Source organism: Perca fluviatilis, chromosome 9 (assembly GCF_010015445.1).
Source record: "Perca fluviatilis chromosome 9, GENO_Pfluv_1.0, whole genome shotgun sequence".
Taxonomy (NCBI): domain Eukaryota; kingdom Metazoa; phylum Chordata; class Actinopteri; order Perciformes; family Percidae; genus Perca; species Perca fluviatilis.
The window spans coordinates 35,940,024-35,956,614 of NC_053120.1; the positions used below are offsets into that span (position 1 = coordinate 35,940,024).

At 43.2% G+C, this 16,591-nt stretch overlaps 1 protein-coding gene across 1 annotated transcript in view; it reads right to left on the reverse strand.

Annotated features, from left to right (window-relative positions):
- LOC120565714 (cadherin-2-like) overlaps positions 1–16,591 on the reverse strand; it is a 111,794-nt gene that overhangs the window by 41,993 nt on the left and 53,210 nt on the right. Inside the window, exons 3-4 of the mRNA XM_039811674.1 lie at positions 10,099–10,328; positions 1,734–1,907 (exon numbers count right to left, since the gene is read on the reverse strand). Of these exons, the coding sequence (XP_039667608.1) occupies positions 1,734–1,907; positions 10,099–10,328 (404 nt within the window). The remainder of the gene's footprint in view (positions 1–1,733; positions 1,908–10,098; positions 10,329–16,591) is intronic.

The following is a 16,591-nucleotide window of genomic DNA, read 5'->3' on the forward strand; positions in this document are numbered from 1 at the left end:
TATTCTGATGTTTTATACTTCACTTGCATTGAATATTTAATGTTTTATCTACCTGCCCAGGGACTACGGGCGGAGAATAGCAATTGTGCTACAATCTGGTGCAATGCATCTCTCCTTGTTCTTGTCAAGCTTGGTTCATGTTTAATTGTGCGTAGTCCCTGTTTAAATAAAATGATATTACATTACACAATTCCGAGTGACACGACTGTTGTCAGTGTATTTTAAGAGCTATTTCCTCCCAGTAAGCATGACTGCCTGAGTTAAGGTAAAAATATAATAATATAATATACAAGTGAAGCTAAACTTTCTGAGTCTGACCTGAATGTGTCTCGTCTGTCAGTGTGACTTTAGGCTTGCGCGGGCTTGAGGCTGCCGCTACATGACTACAGAACGTCTGATTTGAGCTGAAGTCAAAATAAAGTGTGATGCCCGATGCAACATTAATATCCTGCGCTGTGTCCATATGATGAAAACAGAGGAAAGACACAGAGACAGGGCTCCACATGAACGCTACCCTGTACATAACACAAACACGGATAAGGTCCAAGCTAGGGCTGACCCATTCGCCGTCTTCAAATCAAAATCGAGATTTGAAAGAATGTGATTAGCTAATCGTAAAGAAGTTTGGTCATGGCGGGGTGGTGATGGCGCAGTGGATATGTCACATCCCTTTGGTGTGGGAGACCTGGGTTCGATTCCCACTGCAATACATCAACTAATGTGTCCCTGAGCAAGACACTTAACCCCTAGTTGCTCCAGAGGCGTGTGACTGCTGACATATATAGCAATTGTCAGCTAAATGACATGTAAAAGTTTGGGTTCGCTTCCTGTATTTCGGTTGGATCGTGTTTTCACCTGAAGTGAACTGCACTCTAGTTCACTCGGAAGGGAAGTGAGACCTCAGTTTTTAAGCAGACCAGAGTTTGTTTGTTTGATCCGCAGCAGAGTTCGGATGAGCTTTCATGCCGCCACAAACCAACCGACGACGATCAGACCAAACGCTGCGGGGTTCCTTTTAAACAGACTAAACGAGGCAGGTGTGAAAGCAACCTTAGAGTATCTAAAGTCAGAGGCTTCTTGTCACAGCTGGATGCAAACTAGTTCATGCTTTTATCTCCATTTGCTCACTGTTCAGCCGACAAAGAACGTGGGCTGACTACAGTTTATTCAGAATGCTGCTTCCAGGGTTTTAACAAAAAGAGAACATGGCATCGCGTTACACCAGTTCTCAGCTGCCTGCATCGGCTTCCAGTTCATTCTGCAATTCATACTTTAATTTGACTTTCTTGTCTAAAAAGTCTCTGACAGGCTTGTCAGACCTCTAAGGTCATCTGGTGCAGGCCTTTGGGCTCTTGCAAGGGTTGAGATCAAAGTTGGTGACGCTGCTGTAGGTTTCTAGGCTCCCAGCTGCTGGAATATTCTGTCAGATTGCATTAGATCTGCCTCGCATTTAAAAGCAGACTGACAACATGCCTTTTGTTTCCTGTGCATGTCATTAGATTCATTATGTTGTGGTTGTCTTTTTAGATTGCATTTGATTGTTATTATCACAGTTAGGGTTGTTTGTGTATGTGCCTTTGGTGTTCTTTGCTTTGCACGTTGTATTTCCCTTGGAACGGATGTGCTCTATAAGTGTTTGTTTCCTTGCTTCAGGGGAGTCAGTATAGGGTCCTCACAGCTACTGGAAGACGGGTGTGTGTGTGTGTGTGTGTGTGTGTGTGTGTGTGTCTTACTCGGACTAGGTCCTCGGGGAACTGTCCTCGCGAGTTCTCGGGGACGTTGATAGGCGGAATGACCCAGTCCCTCTTCACCCGCCTCAGAGTGCCATCGCCCCTGACAACCACGCTGCGCCATGGAAACAAGATCTCTGGTACCCGCTGAGTCAGTGTTGCATCACTGGGCTTTACCTGCAGAGACAGTAAACAAGCGTTACACACACACACACACACACACACACACACACACACACACACACGCAAAGGGAAGGCTTGGTGACTCAGGGTATTTCTGACCTCATTCAGTGGCTCGGATTAATGCTCTCATTATAGTCTGTCTGATAAATGAACACCACCTGTCAGTGTGTGTGTGTGTGTGTGTGTGTGTGTGTGTATGTGTAGCTGCAGGGTTCACTGGAGCATGATAAGGAAAAGGAAGAGCTTCTCGTTGAGTCACACAGTTCACCTGCTGCCAGCTCAGCCCCTGCCACTGGAGGTTAGGTTGGGTATTGTTTTGCATTGGTTTTTTTGTAAGTCTTTAATTCAATTACATTTAATGTAAAAAACAATAAATCTCTGATTGCTCCGTTTAAACTTCTCCACTATCCACCTCTCTTTTGAACACAAACACCGTTTTCATTCACTAATTAATTCCAATCATTTCTATTTTCGATAGTCGTTAAAGGAACACGCTGACTTATTGGGACTTTGTCTTATTCACCGCATCCCCCAGAGTTAGATAAGTCCATACATACCCTTCTCATCTCCGTGCGTGTCTGACGCACTCACCGCTAGCCTAGCTTAGCACAGATCCTGGAGGTAACCGGCTCCATCTGGCCTACTGCTCCAAATAAGTGTCAAAATAACGCCAACATTTTCCTATTAACATGTTGTAATTTGTATAGTCACAGCGTGTACAAATAACAAGGTCACATGAGACACAGCCATCTTCTAACCGTATACATACTGGGAACTATATTCTCAGAAAGGCGAAGCACTGCTACTTCTGCTACTTGGGCGGAGTGATTAGCGCAACACCTGAAAAGCACCGTAGTTACTCTCTGCTCCTCATCGTGGGGCTTCTCGGATGCTGCGAGCAAATTGGGAGCAGTAGGCTAGTTGGAACCGGTTGCCTCCAGGATCTGTGCTAAGCTAGGCTAGCGGTGGGGGCGTCAGACAGAGTTACGACACGCACGGAGATGAGAAGGGTATGTATGGACTTATCTAACTTGGGGGATACGGTGAATAAGACAAAGTCCAAATAAGTCGGTGTGTTCCTTTAGGCTACAGTCGATGAAATGCAACACTTCCTGCAGGATGTTTCATGGTGCTCTTTGGATGCTTTTATATAGACCTTAGTGGTCCCCTAATACTGTATCTGAAGTATCTTTTATATAGGCCTTAGTGGTCCCCTAATACTGTATCTGAAGTCTCTTTTATATAGGCCTTAGTGGTCCCCTAATACTGTATCTGAAGTCTCTTTCATATAGGCCTTAGTGGTCCCCTAATACTGTATCTGAAGTCTCTTTTATATAGGCCTAAGTGGTCCCCTAATACTGTATCTGAAGTCTCTTTTATATAGGCCTAAGTGGTCCCCTAATACTGTATCTGAAGTCTCTTTTATATAGGCCTAAGTGGTCCCCTAATACTGTATCTGAAGTCTCTTTTATATAGACCTTAGTGGTCCCCTAATACTGTATCTGAAGTCTCTTTTATATAACCTTAGTGGTCCCCTAATACTGTATCTGAAGTCTCTTTTATATAGACCTTAGTGGTCCCCTAATACTGTATCTGAAGTCTCTTTTATATAGACCTTAGTGGTCCCCTAATACTGTATCTGAAGTCTCTTTTATATAGACCTTAGTGGTCCCCTAATACTGTATCTGAAGTCTCTTTTATATAGACCTTAGTGGTCCCCTAATACTGTATCTGAAGTCTCTTTTATATAGACCTTAGTGGTCCCCTAATACTGTATCTGAAGTCTCTTTCCCAAAATTCCGCCTTGGTGCAGAATTACAGCCACTAGAGCCAGTCCCACAATGAGCTTTCCTTAGGATGTGCCATTTCTGTGTCTGTAGCTATTGAGGAGGAGGGGGGGGGCAAGGTGGAGGGTGGGGGTGTGGCTTTGACCAACTAGGTCCTCTAAACGTCACATGTTTTTTAGGCTACAACACTTTTTGTCACATGCAGCAAACATCTCCTCACTATCCGCGAGCTGCCGGTCCCCTGAACACACTGTAAAAAAACACGGTCTCTGTAGACAGCCTAGGGTCCACACACGGCAACAAAAACAAAGTGGTCCAACCTGGACCATGCAAACATACACAAACCCTGTTCCAGCGTTCAGCCAATAATGGATAAGAAGGATTTGGGGTGGGGGTTGGGGGAGGGGGGGGGGGTTAGTGCGCTGAAGCACAGAAGGGAGGGGGAGCGGACGGGATGAGGAGGAGGGAGGAGCGAGCTAGTCTCCGTTTTGTTTGAAAAATACGTTGAACGTCAACAAGAAGTAACGTCACCCAACAGTGCTTAGATCACCTTTAATTTAATATTTTTTTCAATGAAAATTAAAACAATGATACAAATGAAGAAAGAACGATTTCCTCAAATATCGTGAAGCATGTCGCAATCGCAATATCAAGAGAGGTACACTTGTTTTTATGTTCAATTACAAACAGCTTCCCAATTCTCATCCTGTATGTCTTTAATGAGCTACCAGCAGTGGCAATTTTAGACCCTTTTTAGGGGGGGCTCAAGTTTTTGCATATGTTCAATGGTTTTCATTTATCCTCTGTTATAGTAATAAATACATATATTCATTGTTATCCAGTGAAATTACTGATTTAGCAGAGGGGGGTGGGTGGGGGGTGGGGCGGGGGGGGGGGGGCACTGTATCTGTGTCACATTCTCATTAGGGGCTGAGATCCTAAAATCGCCCCTGGCTACCAGGATTTAAATAAGATAAACGATGCGTGGAAACACATCGCTCTGGAAACTACTTCATCTTGCAAAGCTTTAATGGCAGCCAGAAGCAAATAGCTGCCCAATCAGAGCTGTGTATGTAAATGACATACAGTACTCACTGCCTTAAATGCACACAAGATCGTAATTGTCATTGAATTGTAATTTCCCCCTGTGGGATTAATAAAGTATATATTATTATCATTAAAAGAAAGTCTGCTCTGTAAGTGTCTGTATGTGTTAACCTTGTGGATGGGTGAGTCCACCCACTCACCTTACTTGCCATGCACCCCAAAATGTGCTTGTCCAAATGACCAAACATACACTCACCTAAAGGATTATTAGGAACACCCTACTAATACCGTGTTTGACCCCCTTTCGCCTTCAGAACTGCCTTAATTCTTCGTGACATTGATTCAACAAGGTGCTGGAAGCATTCTCTAGAATGTCGGCCCATATTGATTGGATAGCATCTTGCAGTTGATTGTGATTTGTGGGATGCACATCCCGGGCACGAAGCTCCTGTTCCACCACATCCAGAAGATGTTCTATTGGGTTGAGATATGGGGACTGTGGGGGCCATTTTAGTACAGTGAACTCATTGTCCTGTTCAAGAAACCAATTTGAAATGATTTGAGCTTTGTGACATGGTGCATTATCCTGCTGGAAGTAGCCATCAGAGGATGGGTACACAGTGGTCATAAAGGGATGGACATGGTCAGAAACAACGCTCAGGTAGGATGTGGCATTTAAACGATGCCCAATTGGTACTAAGGGGCCTAAAGTGTGCCAAGAAAACATCCCCACACCATTACACCCCCACCAGCAGCCTGCCCAGTGGTAACAAGGCATGACGGATCCATGTTCTCATTCTGTTTACGCCAAATTTTGACTCTACCATCTGAATGTCTCAACAGAAATCGAGACACAAATTGTAGCCTAATTTTCCTATTATTAGTGGAGATGAGTGGTACCCGGTGGGGTCTTCTGCTGGTGTAGCCCATCCGCCTCAAGGTTGTGCGTGTTGTGGCTTCACAAATGCTTTACTGCATACCTCGTTTGTAACGAGTGGTTATTTGAGTCAAAGTTGATCTTCTATCAGCTGGAATCAGTCGGCCCATTCTCCTCTGACCTCTAGCATCAACAAGGCATTTTCGCCCCCCAGGACTGCAGGATACTGGATGTTTTTCCTTTTTCAGACCATTCTTTGTAAACCCTAGAAAGGGTTGTGCGTAGGGATGCACTGAATATTCGGCCACCGAAAATTTTCGAAAATGGCCCAAAAGGGCATTTTCGGTTTTCGGCCGAAATACTTTGATCACCGAAACAATACGGCCGAAAATGTTGTGATGACGCAAACAGAAACCGCGACCTGCACGTGTGTCAGTACCCGATCCACCTGCAAAGCGTCTCCTAAGCAAAGAGGTTGAGACGGACCACGGAGTGAAAACAATGAAAAGTACGCTCTTGGAGTCTGTCAGCACACGTTTCACTGAGATCTATTCGGATCCTCTGCACTTCATCGCGACTGTACTTGATCCGTGTTATAAAGACCATTACTCGGATGCGGAAATAAAGCAGAGCGCACGAGAAATGATCCAGGCCGCAATGGATGCGGAGAACACTCGTGGAGACGAAGACGGAGCGCACACGGAGCAGCGCCCAGCGCAGGAGGAGATCAGAGCGCAGAAAAAAACTACTGTATACTGTATACTGTATGTGACTATCAGATTGTAGCCATATTTCTCCTAGATATTTTTTTAATTAAACTTTAATATTAATTTATACAATTGCAATGCCTTGATTTTAGTAAAGTTAGTACACAGTCATAGCCATAAATGCAATGGTACTAATAATTGGCTTAATTTCTTTCGGTGTTTCGGTTTCGGTTTTCGGTCTTGGTTTCCTCTTTTTTCGGTTTTCGGTTTCGGCCAAGAATTTTCATTTCGGTGCATCACTAGTTGTGCGTGAAAATCACAGTAACTGAGCAGATTGTGAAATACTCAGACCAGCCCGTCTGGCACCAACAACCATGCCATGCTCAAAGTTGCTTAGATCACCTTTCTTTCCCATTCTGACATTCAGTTTGGAGTTCAGGAGATTGTCTAGACCTGGAACACACCCCTAAATGCATTTAAGCAGCTGCCATGTGATTGGATGATTTGATAATTGCATTAACGAGAAATCTTACAGGTGTTCCTAATAATCTTTAAGGTAGACTGGATTTTGGGGGGAAAAAAAGGTTCCCCAAATGGTGCTCAAGAATATATAATGTGAAGGTGTCATATAGTGCAGAAAGAGATTTTTGAAAAGCACTCAATTGTATATATATTTTTTTTATCTTTATTTGTATATATTACTTATCTTTCATGTCATACTTTGTACTTGTACACGTCCTTATTGCACCGTGGGTCAGAGAGAAAAGTTTTTTCGATTGCTCTGTATTTCCGTCACATTTTTCAGAAATAACAATAAAGTTGACCTGAATTGAAAAAATTTCGCAATTAGAAATTTCCCTCATATCGTGCAGCCCTATAACTAACAGTGATGGGAGTAACACGTAAAAATAATGTAAAGAAATGTATTCCTTTTTGTTGTAGCGCAGTAATATAACGCATCACTAATAAAATGTTGGTAATATTATACCCGTTACAATCTCAGTAACGCGAGTTACAACGCATTTTTACCCGACATTTAGTGGCGGGGGGGGGGGAGTCCGACAGATCTGCCCCCACTGCTAAAAAAAATCCTAGAGGAAACACTGATATAACATGTCAGGAATTTATGTTTAGTCTTACTACACGTAATGGTTCGTTCTTTTTGTCCACCGAAGTCAATCTACGAGTCGTTTTCCGAACATGAAGTTGCAAAAAGAACGCCCCCCCGAGGTTGTATATACGACTCGTCAAGTCGTCTGAACTCAGAGGACCCCGAGTTCACTTTCAAAGATGGCTACGTCGTGCATCACACGTAGTAAACATTGTGGTTTTCTACAATTTTAAGCACTTTTGTCTTTGTTGTAACCAAATTAAGAAGTCGTACACACAGCGCTGTATACTGCTACCTATAGGCATGTCGCTACAGTCTTATTAGGAGTTAAATACCGCCTGATTAGTTATTTTGTAGCTTGTGCAGCTGAAATTGGCTAGAGACGCTCGGTTGCTAAATGACAACAATGGCTTGAGCAGAAAGCAGAGCGGTAGCCTACCCGCGGTTATTCGTTTTTCGACACGGATGTGACGTCACACTCGAGCTACTAGTCGCGATTACAAGACAAAAAGAACGCACCATAATATTATTACATTTTATCAGCGGTGGAAAGACCGTAGGCTACTTCGATTCAATTGTAAGGTGCTTTTTAATTGAGTATTTTCATTTTTTCCTACTTATTAGGCTACTTCTAGTCCACCACAATTCAGAGTCAAGTAGGCTATTATACATTTTACTTAACTATTTATTTTATAGCTTTAGTTACTTTGCATATTCAGATTAATAATACGAAATAATATGAATAAACTATGATGTATATAGTGGATAAAGATGAGACTATGTTGATCCCGTGGTGAAATTCAAAAACTTCCACTTTTATTTTGGTGAAAGTAACGCAAAAGTAGTGTAAAGCATTACAATTCAGAGACAGTAATATTGTAATATAACTAATTACTCTCAAATGACAGTAACTAGTAATCAATAATGTATTACATTTTGGAAGTAACTTGCCCAACACTGATACCTAAGGTGAGCCTGTCTGATCCGTCAAGCAAAAGAGTGATTTGCCCGACGTTTGGAGCTCGGCGGCGGCCCGTTTGTCTCACTCTTCAGTCTGATTGGATAACGAGCCCGGTCCCGGCGCTCAGTTGAAGGGCGCAGTGCTGACACTGCTCCCCTGGCAGATGACTGGCTGTTAACTGCCACGGCTGCTGCCCGTGACTTTTCCTTACGAGGGATTGTTGACAGCTTCTTTCGCTCTCAGTGATTCTCCTCCTCACCGACTGCAGCGAGCGCTGCTGATAGCAGCTAAAGCATATGGCAGCTGGCTATTTTCTGGGCTGTGTTTAGTGAAACAGCCAATCAAGGCCAGTGTCTTGTCTAAATAACTGCAGAGGGCCTTATTATCGCTGTTGTAAACGAAAGACGTGAACAGATGGCTGTTTGACTGCCTTTTGTCTCCGCAATCAGCACACCTCACATGCCTGCTGGGCTGGAAAAGCTGATCTTATATCTGTACAGAGTTCATCCACCATTACTGGAGCATTGGGGGTAAATAACCGCCCGTCATGCGGTTTTATGATGCCGCTGGTCAAAACGTACAGCTCTCTCTCAGAAAGGCTTCACACATGCTGGCACTCAGACCCAGGGACACTGGTTAACACACTGGTTAACACAGTCAGGTCCTGTAGGTGTTAATGAACACACTCATTATCAAATACCTATGTGATCAGTGTGCATGGTATACTCACTGAGGGACAGTAGATCTGTGCGCACTGTTCCAATGTGTACAGTGTTCTTGCTTGAATAGGACACTTTGTTATCACAGCCCATGAACCAAGCTAACAAATGTACAGTATTGATGGCCATATTAGGACTGCAACTACAAATTATGTCCATTATTGATTCATATATCCATCATTTTTGGAGATCATTTAGTGCTCATTTAATCTATACCTCTATATCTCACCACCAAGTTTTCTGAGCCCAAGTTTCCATCTTTACATTAGGGGTGGGAATCACCAGAGGCCTCACGATACGATATCATCACGATACTTATGTCACGATACGATATTATTGCGATTTTAAACATTGCAATAGTCTGCGATATATTGCAATGTATTACCTTTTTTCCAACTTCAAATTTTTCCCAATTTCAAATGATGTCCCCAAAGGAAAATGTTGTCAACATCTGTTTTATCGAAAAAGATACATTTCTCTTTTTGTTCATCTCACTTCAATTTTATTGCTGCAAAATGGGACTGCCAAGCAGACAGACTGACCAACACATATATCATAAAAGGTCGATACTTGGCGTCTGTGTATCGATACAGTATTGCCACGAAAAATATAGCGATACTATGCTGTATCGATTTTTTCCCCCACCCCTACTTTACATGGTGTTTAGTGTGACCAACAGTTCAAGGTATTCAATAAAAATAATGTTGGGTGTGCGTATAGTGAATAATGATACAGCTTTGTATTTACCTTTATTATCTCAATACCTGACACCAAACACAAGAAGAAGCCCTTTCTTTACCATACAGTAAAGCTGGACTTTTTTTTTTTTGTGCTGGAGAGTTAAGAACTTTTTAGAACCAATCATGTTTCAGCTCAGCAGAGTCAGAAAAGGGACACTGTGGACTTTGTGAAATCTACAAGTCGTTCTACAGTATATGGAAACAGCTCCTGACTGCTGCTGATGCTGCTGTTTTACCTGTTCAGGTCCCGTGCTGTTGCCATGTGGACGGACGCGGAGGTGCACCCTGGTCTTCCAGACCTGTTTGGACTGCAGGTCTCGAGCGTAGACCACCTCCACAGCGTTTCCCTTCCCCGCCAGGCTGAGGCGGCGCAGGGCGTAGACCACACCGTCCTCACTCACCCTGAAATCAGACGAATCTCCAGCCTGGAACCACACCTTCCCTCTCCCGCAGTCCACGAAACTCACTGAGAGAGAAAGACGGAGACAGACGTCAGACTGAGTGGAAAGACCCATCAATCACCTGTGTGATGTGCTGTGTGCTGTATTGTAATAAAGTCAAATGTCTAAATACACCCAGCAGCCAGCTGGCACCGTGTTTCACTTTAACATCCCTGCTAGGCCCACCAGTGGGTTTATGTTTATATATCGTCATTTGTGAAAAGTAAAGGATGCAAAGAACGTGTGAATATTTCCAGATGTGGCATAAAAAAAAAAACCTGCCTTTGGTTTGAATTATTCAACCCATCATGAAAAAAGTAGATTTATCCCAAAGCTGTTGGATGGGGCTCTGTGCGAGCCAGTCATCTTCTTCCACACCAAACTGGGGAAACCGTTTCCTTCTGGACCTAGCTTTGTGCACGGGGGCATTGTCATGTTGAAACAGGGCCCTCCACAAACTGTTGACACAAATTCAAAAGCTTACTTTTGTCTAAAATATAATTGGATGCTGTGGGATGAAGATTTCTGTCTGGAAAGATTCTCAATCACCTACGTCGCTGTCAATCTAAGGGTGCTAGTTGAAAGGCAACTGGACCTCTTCTCTGCCTTTAATGGCACATTACCACCACCTGGAAATCAGTGGAATGGTTTCAAACCATTGGCTTGACCGTTTATCACATCGCCCACGTGCATTTGCATCCTCATGCATGTGCATGTGACTAAACAAAACAGGGACCCACACAGAAACGCTTCAAGAGGTCAGAATCTCCAAAGGGAACCTTTAAATGTCTAGGACTCCCAATAAGTCAGTTAGAACTTAAAATGTTCTTTTCAGTCCTTCCAGAAAAAGTTTTTTTGTGATTATGCGGCACGTTTCCTTCAAAAATTCAATGGAATATGCGGGATATTTATGGAATTTTATGCAATGAAATTGCGGGAACTTGCAAAAACTGCAGTTTGATGAAAAAGAGAAAAAAAAAGTGATTCCCCCAACACCCTGCTTTTCGATGATGTTCATGTCACGTAATTACGTCACTTCATAACGTTCCCATGGCAACAGGGGAAAATTGAATGAGTCTTTTGAATGAGACTCAAAACTCAAAAGTCTTCAAGAATCTAAAAGACTAAGCCCTGACTTAGCATTTATGAATAATTTAAGATTTTCATTGGAACCAGGGGGCCACACCCAGCACCCAGCAGGATTAGCAAGGTAGCCCAGACATCCTTCAATTTTCCCATTCCCTCCCCTTTGCCAGGCCAGATGGGATGCGTTATCTCTCTAGCATGCTCTGGCTGCCCCAGGCTCCTTCTCCTGGTTGGACGTGCCAGAGGGTCAAGGCCACGCAGCATGCTGCTCCGAAGCTCAAACCACCTCAACTGGCTGCTTTCATCAGCTCTACTTTAAGCTCCTTCCGGTTGCTTGAACGCTTCACCCCTTCAATGGAGCTGGACAGAATGGACATTTTTGTGTGAATTGAACCTTGAAATAACATCCTGGCACCATCCTCCAACTCAGGAGAAGTTAAGAAAGGTTGAACTTCTAACTATGCAAATGTCTTCTGACGGGTGGGAGACACAAGCTGGAAACACTGTGATTCCTTCAGGAAACAGAAGCACACTTGTTTTCATGTTCAATTACATACAGTGAGAAAAGCTGACTGTCATGGTAAACAGCTTCCCAATTCTCTTTGTGTACGTCTTTAATGAGCTCTGGAAACTTTGCAGAGCTATAATGGCAGCCAGGAGCAAAAAAGCTGCCCAATCAGAGCTGCGTATGTAAATTACTTACTGCCTTAAATGCCCACAAGATCATAAGAGAAAGTCTTCTCTGTATGTGTGAACATTGTGGGTGGGCCTTTCCAAGCCCCCAACATGTGCTTGTCCAAAGGACCAAAAATACGTCAGACTGAATTTTGTGGAAACGGTTCCCTAAATGATGCTCAAGACATCTAGAACATTTCCATCTGCTCCTTAAAAACATGATGGGTTTGAATTATTTACCCATCATGGAACAAACCGATGCAGAGTATATACAGTATGTGAAGCTGTCAAAATTGTGCAGAAAATAGTTTTCAAAAGCTGCTTAAGGGAAACTTTAAAGGATAAAAAGGCTTTAACAGGGTTAAAGGCAAAAAAAAAATGGATGCAGAGTAACAGAGCAAAGAAAAAAAGTCATGTAAAACCTGACTTGCTTTTAGATGAGCATTAGAGGAAAGATCGATGGACCTGGTCAGAGAGAGTGGAGCCTGCCTGTAAATCCCAAAGCTGAAGAAGGGATTTGCAGAAGTCAAACCATAAAACAGGCAGGAACGGGAACAGCTTTCAGCAGGAAGAGCAGGCTTTTCTCTCCCTGCAATTTTCTCCTCTTTATTTGTTTGCCAAGTATAGCCTACCTTCAGAGAGGAAATAGCTTTTGTGATGCCTGGGGGGAGGTGCGCACTGTGACTGCATTTTTGCCGGAAATCATCACAAGTTTGTCCGCGGTGTGATTTGAGCAGACACAGCACGCTCATGCAGAACAAAGCTGTCAACGGCAAATGTCAGCTCGTCACAGTAGGCATATTAACGACAAGTCAGCGCATCCAGAGTGGCTGCTTCCACCTCAGCTGGAGGACAGAGAGAGGGAGAGGCTGCAGCCTGGTTTCTGTCCAACTGCTTCCTATGAGGGAGATCAAACCAGGAAAGGAGGGAACTTCGTACGATTTCCACAGCAACACTGAATGTTTTGATGCTTGCTTCACGCAGAAGCAACCCGAAGCGAGCTCACGTGTTCTGTCTGTCCAACACAGCGTCAGAAAACTCTCAATATTACAGTCGTACGCAGCCAAGGATTGATTTCAATAAATAAATCAATTGGTAATGATTACTTTTTTTCCAATTAATCGATATGTTGGCTGACACATCACTTTCATTTGTTATTGCAATTGCATTAATAAAATGGTAGTAAATTCATCAAAAGAAAATGGAAGTAAATTCATCTATTTATTTTAATTATGCATCATTAGGGGTCACTACAAATACCTTGTTTTAAAAGGTCCCATGGCATGAAAATTCACTTTATGAGGTTTTTTAACATTAATATGCGTTTCCCCAGCCTGCCTATGGTCCCCCAGTGGCTAGAAATGGTGATAGGTGTAAACCGAGCCCTGGGTATCCTGCTCTGCCTTTGAGGAAATGAAAGTTCAGATGGGCCGATCTGGAATCTTCTCCTTATGAGGTCATAAGGAGCAAGGTTACCTCCCCTTTCTCTGCTTTGCCCACCCAGAGAATTTGGCCCACCCATGAGAAAGAGACATCATGGCTTTCAAACGAGCAAAGTGGCAGTTGGTCAAGGCCACTCCCCCACCCTCCACCTTGCCCCCCCCCCCCCTCCTCAATAGCTACAGACGCAGAAATGGCACATACTAAGGAAAGCTCATTGTGGGCCTGGCTCTAGTGGCTGTAATTCTGCACCAAGGCTGAATTTCAGGAAAGAGATTTCAGATACAGTATTAGGGGACCACTAAGGTCTATATAAAAGAGACTTCAGATACAGTATTAGGGGACCACTAAGGTCTATATAAAAGAGACTTCAGATACAGTATTAGGGGACCACTAAGGTCTATATAAAAGAGACTTCAGATACAGTATTAGGAGACCACTAAGGCCTATATAAAAGAGACTTCAGATACAGTATTAGGGGACCACTAAGGTCTATATAAAAGAGACTTCAGATATAGTATTAGGGGACCACTAAGGCCTATATAAAAGCATCCAAAGAGCACCATGTCATGGGCCTTGAGCCGACTTTTTATGTTTCCCATCTCAGTTGGTGAAAGTGATCATCGGTCTGAGAACACTTCTTAGAATGTTCCGCACATTCTCGGCTAATAAACAAGACTAATGGTGGCTCTGTGAGGCTCCTTCCCGAGGCTATTTTGCAGAGGCAGCGTGGCTCCGTCCGGCGCTTAGCACCGCCCAAGACGATTGTGACTGGTTGCATTGTGACATGCCAATAAACCTGAGCACGTTTTTCTCCCATCCCAAAATGCTCTGTGGACTAGCCAGACCCTCCTCCGCAGCGCTGTGGAGGAAGGTCTGGCAATGCGAGACTACAGGTTAAGTGAAAACCTTGCCCTACTGGTGGTGGTAGAGGGGACGTCAGGGGTCTCTAACGTTAGCAGGATGCTGTGGAATTAATTTCTGTGGAAAATTCCATAGCAATCCGTCTGACAGTTGTTGATATATTTCAGTCTGGTCATAAGACAACAAACAGACAGAAATGTTGCCATAGAGCTGCATTGCTAGTGTGGCTAAAAGTAGGTCACCCAACCCTATCAGCACTTGTTGCATGACATAAAAAACAAACATGCTAATGCTAATATCTAGGGCCGGGGACCAAATTGAATACTTTTTAGGCACAGACCGAATTGCCTCTAAAGTATCGAGTATCGAAAAATGCCTCGCCATTCAATACCCAATTCCAATACCTAAGGAGTAAATCTCATCAGCGTCAGTGAGCCAATCAGCACGCAGCATGATTCTACCAAGATCTAATAATGTCTGTGATTGGCTGATTAACGTTGCACGTCGGAGAGACACGCGGGAAAAACTCTACGTTACACAGAGACGACTCACGTAGTAGGAGCTGAAAAATACATGAAAAAACATTACACATTGTACCATAATGTGTAATGTTTTAATTTCATTTTGTTTTTTGAAATTGGTATCGAAAAACGTATCGTTTAGGAACCGATATCGAAGTCCCGGTATTGGTATCGGTAGTGAATATTTTTTAACGATCCCATATTTCATATATTGTAGGACACTAAAGGCCACTAAATACTGACAAGTACATATTTTTGTCTTGAATGGTTGCTTTAGAACTTCAGGATGCTAATTCATTCACCTCTCTGATAGAAACACCTTATTCACAGTTTATTTTTAGTGGTGTTGATTTGATTTGAAATGCGCCAGTAGTTGGATGGAAATAGCACTCACGAGACCGATAACAGAGAAGACAGGAAAAGAGACAAACAGAGAAAGGGAAACTAAGAGGTGACTGCGGGGAACCGACCAGCAGACGTTGTGCTGAGCAGCGATAAGCACAGCTGCGATTGGATGTACCTGCATATTTGTTGTGTCTGACTACCGTGTAACCAGAGTGAATCCAATTTCATCACAATAATGTATGTATGTGGAGCTTCTGTGCTTCGACAGAGCTGATGAAACAAACACAAAAAAAATGCTTCAGTCACTCTGCTATTTGCAGAAAATGGTCAAATAAATACCAAGACGTTTGAAGTTTGTCCACATCAGCTCTGGTGTGGAGAAAGCTCCTTCACATTGTCTGCGGTGAAAATGAATTATAGTGCTGTGCAAATTCAGATTTTACGTCTAGGAAAACTTTTACAACATAATAAATAAATGCAATCCAAAAGTATCAATATATTGATGACTGAAAAGATGGGTTTTTAGAGTGACACGACTCATTTTATAGGCAATATTCAAAACCTTTATATTTGACCCTCATTAAAAGGTCCCATGACATGGTGCTCCTTGGATGCTTTTATATAGACCTTAGTGGCCCCCTAATACTGTATCTGAAGTCTCTTTTATATAGACCTTAGTGGTCCCCTAATACTGTATCTGAAGTCTCTTTTATATAGACCTTAGTGGTCCCCTAATACTGTATCTGAAGTCTCTTTTATATAGACCTTAGTGGTCCCCTAATACTGTATCTGATGTCTCTTTCCCGAAATTCAGCCTTGGTACAGAATTACAGCCACTAGAGCCAGTCCCACAATGAGCTTTCCTTAGTATGTGCCATTTCTGTGTCTGTAGCTATTGAGGAGGAGAGAGGGGGGGCAAGGTGGAGGGTAGGGGTGTGGCCTTGACCAACTGCCACTTTGCTCGTTTGAAAGCCATGATGTCTCTTTCTCATGGGTGGGCCAAATTCTCTGGACGGGCAAAGCAGAGAAAGGGGAGGTAACCTTGCTCCTTATGACCTCATAAGGAGAAGATTCCAGATCGGCCCATCTGAACTTTAATTTTCTCAAAGGCAGAGCAGGATACCCAGGGCTCGGTTTACACCTATCGCCATTTCTAGCCACTGGGGGACCATAGGCAGGCTGGGGAAACGCATATTAATGTTAAAAAATCCTCATAAAGTGATATTTTCATGCCACGGGACCTTTAAGAGTTTGAGTTTCCTCCGTCCTCCTAAATATCTGAACAAAACCACATTGAGATCATAGTGAAATTGAAACCAGCTCTTCTCAGTCTGAGTCTGAGATAATGTATGAGATTG